Source organism: Euleptes europaea, chromosome 13, assembly GCF_029931775.1.
Source record: "Euleptes europaea isolate rEulEur1 chromosome 13, rEulEur1.hap1, whole genome shotgun sequence".
NCBI classification, from domain to species: domain Eukaryota; kingdom Metazoa; phylum Chordata; class Lepidosauria; order Squamata; family Sphaerodactylidae; genus Euleptes; species Euleptes europaea.
This window is the reverse complement of record NC_079324.1, coordinates 2,833,646-2,839,645: the sequence shown is the minus strand read 5'-3', so window position 1 is coordinate 2,839,645 and position 6,000 is coordinate 2,833,646. Positions and strand designations below refer to the sequence as shown.

The following is a 6,000-nucleotide window of genomic DNA, read 5'->3' as shown; positions in this document are numbered from 1 at the left end:
CCAAACACTGAACATGAGTCAGCAGTGTGATGCGGTAGCTAAAAAGGCAAATGTGATCTTGGGTTGCATCAACAGAAGTATAGTGCTCAGATCACATGAAGTGATGGTATCGCTTTACTCTGCTCTGGTTAGACCTCACCTAGAGTATTGTGTTCAGTTTTGGGCACCACAGTTTAAGAAGGATGGATTTGGCCTCTCATCTATGCTGGAAATGAAGAAAGGAGGAAAAGTGCAGCTTTTCAGATGAAACAGTCTCATACCAGAGCCAGTTATGGGAGCATTTGCCAAAGAGGAACCCACCTGAAGTTTTCCTCAGGCACAGAACCTCCACTCCTACAGGCCTGAAAGCAGACACACCCTCAAGAGCAGAGGTTTGGCAGGCCTGGCTCCCCCACAGCTCAAGCATCAGTCACAGGATCTGCAATTCATCTGTCTCGGACAGACCATACTTGACTTTTTGGTCATTGAAGAGTTTGAGCAGAGCTTTGACATACATTGCGTGGTAGGCATCTACTGTTTCGCAGCTTGGCCGCTCAATCTTGGGCACAGTCACAGGCTCTCCAACTGAATGACAAAGAGGAGGGGTGGTTAGACAAAATTGTGGACACCCACAATGGCAAACCCAAGAGATCCTTACACTCTCCTCTCACCTACTACACATGCCTACAGGCAGAACAGAGGTGCTCATCTACAAAAAAGAAGGAGTATAGGGGTCCAGGAGACTCACTCCCCATACAGTAATCCCATGTAAAAGTAGGGTTGCCAAGTGCCAGGTGGTAGCTGGCAAGCCCCAGCCAATCCACCTGGCTGCCCACTGACCAACTAAGGGTTGGCGGGCAATGCGTGCACGCGCGGCTGCCCGAGGTGCCGCAACACTTCCGGTTGTAAACCGGGAGTTTGAGTGGTAAGCGGCCCGTTGCGATGCAGCACTTCCAGGTGTAAATGCATCACAAGGGGCCTTTTACCACTCAAACTGGGGATCAGTTGCCCTTCACTGAGCTCCTACTGTGAAAGGGGCATATATAGATATCCAGGCCCTAAATTTGCTGATAACCTATACAAATCCACTGTGTGTGTGTGTGTGTGTGTGTGTTTACTGCCATACTTGACCAAAGAACTCTGGTTGATGTTTAGACATCGTGGAAGGCAGAAATGAAACCTCTCAAGAAAGCTTCATAAGGTCCACTTTAAATGTCTGCCCCTTACTATAAAGCACAGGCTAATGAAATAAGTCAGCTGTGACTTGAGGACAAATTGTTAGAGCCAGTGTGGTACAGTGGTTAAGAGCAGCGGAGTCTAATCTGGTGGACTGGATTTGTTTCCCCGCTTCTCCACATGAAGCCTGCTGGGAGACCTTGGGCCAATCACAATTCTCTCCGAATTCTCTCAGCCCCACCTACCTCACAAGTAGGGTTGCCAGGTCCCTCTTCTCAACCGGCGGGAGATTTTGGGGGTGGAGCCTGAAGAGGGCGGGGTTTGGGGAGGGACTTCAATGCCTTAGAGTTCAATTGCCAAAGCGGCCATTTTTCTCCAGGTGATCTGATCTCTATCAGCTGGAGATCAGTTGAATTAGCAGGAGATCTCCTGCTACTACCTGGCAGTTGTAACTGTACATTACCTGGCAGTTGGCAACCCTACTCACAAGGTGCCTGTTGCGTTGGGGGAGGGGAGGGATTGTGATTGTAAGCTGCTTTGAGACCAAGTCCTATGAGGAAAGGCTGAAGGAGCTGGGTATGTTGAGCCTGGAAAGGAGAAGACTGAGAGGGGATATGAGAACCATGTTCTAGTACTTGAGGGGCTGTCATATTGAGGAGGGTGCCGAGTTGTTTTCTGTTGCCCAAGAAGGTTGGACCAGAACCAACGGGTTGAAATTAAATCAAAAGCGTTTCCGTCTAGACATTAGGAAGAATTTTCTAACAGTTAGAGCGGTTCCTCAGTGGAACAACAGGCTTCCTCGGGAGGTGGTAAGAGCTCCTTCCCTGGAGGTTTTTAAGAAGAGGTTAGATGGCCACCTGTCGATCAATGCTGATTCTATGTCCTTAGGCAGTTCATGAGAGGGAGGGCACCTTGGCCATCTTCTGGGCATGGAGTGGGGGTCTCTGGGTGGGTGGGGGAGGGAGGTAGTTGTGAATTTCCTGCATTGTGCAGGGGTTGGACTAGATGACCCTGGTGGTCCCTTCCAACTCTATGATTCTAAGTTGTTGACTGTTTTGAATTAATTGGTTTATTTTTTTAAAAAAAACTGGTTTGTTTGACTTTTTTGTGAAGTGTGTCTGTTGCACATTTATTCTTTGACCTGGTGGTGGGTTGGGGGAGGGGCTCAGGGCCTTGCAAGGCCTACAGGGCTTTCAATTGACTTGAGTTTGGTTGTTGGTTTCCCTGTTGATATTTGTTACAGTTAAAAGTTGTTTAAAGGTTTTTTTTAAAAAAACTTTTGGATGCCGTGTGTGTGTGTGTGTGCGTGCGTCTGCTTGTTTTTCTTTCTGAGGTCTTTTTCTGAGGTCTTTTTTCCCCGCTTTCCTTCATCTCTTTTATCCTTTGCTTGGTTCCCCCCCGCATCTTTTTCTGGCCTGGGTTTGGGGGGGGGAGCCTTGCCTGAGGGACTACTTGTCTTCTGTTTGGTTCTGTGGTTCTTGGTTTTTTTGCTGCTGTGTTGTTTCATGTTGGATTCCTAGGGGTTTTTTTTGGGGGGGGGGTCCTTGTGTGGATCTGTTTGTGTGTGTTTTCTAAGGTTATTCTTAGTCTCTTGGTTTCAGGGTCGGGGGGGGGAGGGTTGAGCTTTTTGCATTGATTCTTCCTCCCTCCCCTTCCTTTCCTGGTGCCTGTGCTTTTCTGTTGGGGTATTGTGGTGGGGCCAGGGCCCTTTATGTGTTGCCTCTTTTCCCTTCATTTCTAGAGGGCTGGGGCGTTCTTTGAAAGTTTACTGTTGCTCTGTTGTGTTGGTGGAGTTGTAGATGGTTGTACTCCTGCAGGTTTTATTTGAGCCATTTTGATAGTTGAGATTTAAATAGAGGCTAGTTTTGATTAGAGTGTGTTACAAATTGTTATTAAAACCCTCAGATTTTAACTTAGGTGTAGGGTGTTAGTTTCTTCCCAATTAGGCTTGTGATAGGTATTAGGGAGACCCAAGGATCTTGTTTGCCAGACAGTTAATCAACATACAATAAACCTTTTCAGAGTCTGGCCTGCTCTGAGCTTCAAAACAATTGAAGCCAGATGGCTTTAGAAAACTAGGTCATTCGTTAGGCATATTGATATACCGGAACCGAAAATAAACCTGAAATTAGCTGTTTCAGCAATATCTGGGTTTCAGTTTTACTGAATGCCAAAGCCTGGGAATCTTCCTGAAGCCAAATAGGCGATCCCCAGGCTTTCCCAAGTTTTTCCCTATGGGAATTTTTTAATGAGCTCTGGGGAAAATCATGGGGAACCTGAGTTTCCTATGAATACTTGCAATGGGCCATTGCAAAGCATTCATGGGAAACTGAGTTTTCCCATGATTCTTTGGAGACAAAGCAGCCGTTTCAGACTATGAAAAGTAAGTAATTTTAAAATTCTTTCAGGGGGCATTTTTCAAGGTAGAGTCACCAAATTCGTAGTGTAGCTGCAAGGGACTCTCCTTGCATGGACCCCAAAGTTTGGTAAAGTTTGGGTCAGGGGGTCCAATTTTATGGGGTCCTGAAGGGGTCGACCCCCTAATGTTTCTCTATGGAGGAGGGGCAACCCCTTTGGGGCCCCATAAAATTGGACCCTCTTACCCAACCTTCACCAAACGTTGGGGTTCATGCAAGGAGAGTCCCTTGAAGCTACTCTGAAAATTTGGGAACTCTACCTCCACAAATGCCCCCACAGGAGCTTTGACTATAATGGACCTGAATTTTTTCAGGAAACCCAGAAATAAAGCCGAATATTTACCAGTAAGGGTATTTGGCTTATTTCGGGTTTACAAAAAAAAAAAAAAAAATCGAGCCCAATAAACCCAAACCCGAAATTTACTCATTTTTTTCCACAACCCTGTTCACCAGTTCAGGCCGTAGCTCGACTCTGCAGAGGAGCTCTTCTCAGTTCCTTTATCTCAAATTGGGGAGCTTGCAGTAGTGGAGCAGGACTAACTTAGTGCCGTTGCTTTTCATATTTTAAAAAGTTTTGACATTCCATCTCCAGGACAGTTGCAGGTTAACCTTAGACAGGTTCTAGAAAAGGAAGTCAATAGCTAGTTCTTTAAACAAAGCAAAAAAAGGGAGGGGGAAGAAAAACCATACTTTGAAGCAAGGTTAGGTTAGGTGACATTTTACAAATCAAACCCTTAGTTTTCTTGGGGGAGGGTTCTTAAAAAGCTTTCAGAGTCTGTTAGGTTGCAGTGCTGGACAGGTAGCCTGGCCCTTAACTTCCCTGTGTTAGTTAGCCAGAGTTTGGCCCAGGGGAACAATGAGCAACAAGAAGGGAAAGCAGCCGGGCCCTGGGGAAAAGGCGAAGGAGAAGACTAGAGTGGGGAAGGCTGCAGCTTTCCCCCAATCTGTGCTGACACCTGCTCCTTGTGATGAAGGGGCACCCATCCCCTTCCCCTTCTGCCATCTCTTCCTGTGCCCCGTAGACACAGCGTGTCTCTCCCGAGCTCCTCACAGGAGGTGGCTCTGGGGGAGCCCGTGGCTCCTTGTCAGCGTGGGTGCCCCCTCACACCCTCAGTCTGGAAGCACTTCCAGGTGATGGAGGATCCCTGTTTTGCACAGTGCCAGCTGTGTAGGGCCCAGATCAGTTGAGGGAAAGACATTTGTCATATCTTGACTTCCGGACTCTGGAACCATCTGCCGAAGCACCACCAGGCAGTGCTTCTTCAGGAGGAGAGAGAGGCTGGTGAGGTGGCCAAGCAGCCAATGGTCACTCAAGAGGTGAGCCAACTAGTGACCAGATGGTGTGGCATCCCGCCTTGAGCCTCTCACCCAGCAGAAGGTCTACATGTTGGTGACCATGTGTGACCCACACATCAGAGGCAGGATTACCGAGCAGACTAACAAGCTCATGTGCTGGAGAGATGAGCTCTCCCAGCGCATTGACTATATGCAAGCCAGGATGGGCACATTGCTGGGAGAAGAGGAGGTGGGGGTGAAAGCAGCTCTGCTGCTGTTTGTCCCTCACCTCCCCTGCTAGGCAGCACCCCCACCCCCAAGCAACCACCAAGATGACCTTGGAGATGGAGCTCATCAGGTGGGCGCTTGGCCTCTCTGGGAGGATGAGGTGCAAGAGAGAGGATACTTCGGCTGCAGTAGTGAGGGAGTACCTCACAGAGCCCTAGGAGTTGCAGTCCATGAATCCACTGACCTACTGGGTTATGAAGGAGCCGGTCTGGACGGATCTCTCTTTGTGGCCCTGAGGCTCCTCTCGTGCCCTCAGACAAGCTTGCAGAGTGAGCATGTTTTCTCTCATCTGGGCAACATTGTCAGCTCACATCACTCATGCCTCTGCTCCCCTGGTGCCCCATCTAGCCATTGGAGTTTTCAATTGTTTCCAATGGAAGATGGGGGCACTGCTTTGGGTGCCCATAACATTGGACCCCTGACCCATCTTAACCAAACTTAGGGGTTCTTCTGAGGAGAGTTACCTGCAGCCACACTGCAAATTTGGTGGCTCTACCTTGAAAAACAGTCCCCCAAAGCCCCGCAAAAATTTGCCATAGACTTTAATGGACTCAACATTTTCAGATATCTGGAAATAAAGCCAGAAATGTACCATATTGGTATGTGGGTTCTGTTTTTTCAGTTTCCCTGAAATTGTTTTTTTGTTCCAATAAACCCGAATCCAAAAAACACCAAAACAATTAGTGCACATCCCTATATACCAGCCTACAACTGAGCAGGGAGGGAGGCAGGAACAAGTAGAACTAGCCAGGTATGAGTACGCAGGCCTTCTTCAAATATGGAGAGGGTGGATGGGTTGGCCAGCCCATTTTTCAGACTTTTGAGCAGCCTGAATCCTCTCCCCCCAACTCTCCCCCTCTTCCAA

The 6,000-nt window shown here is 48.1% G+C and overlaps 1 protein-coding gene across 1 annotated transcript in view; it reads right to left on the bottom strand.

The window, feature by feature from the left end:
• Positions 1-409: 409 nt before the first annotated feature.
• Positions 410-6,000, bottom strand: part of LOC130486608 (diacylglycerol O-acyltransferase 2-like) — a 43,284-nt gene continuing 37,693 nt past the window's right edge. The window contains exon 8 of the mRNA XM_056859929.1: positions 410-564. Coding sequence (XP_056715907.1) covers positions 410-564 — 155 coding nt within the window. The remainder of the gene's footprint in view (positions 565-6,000) is intronic.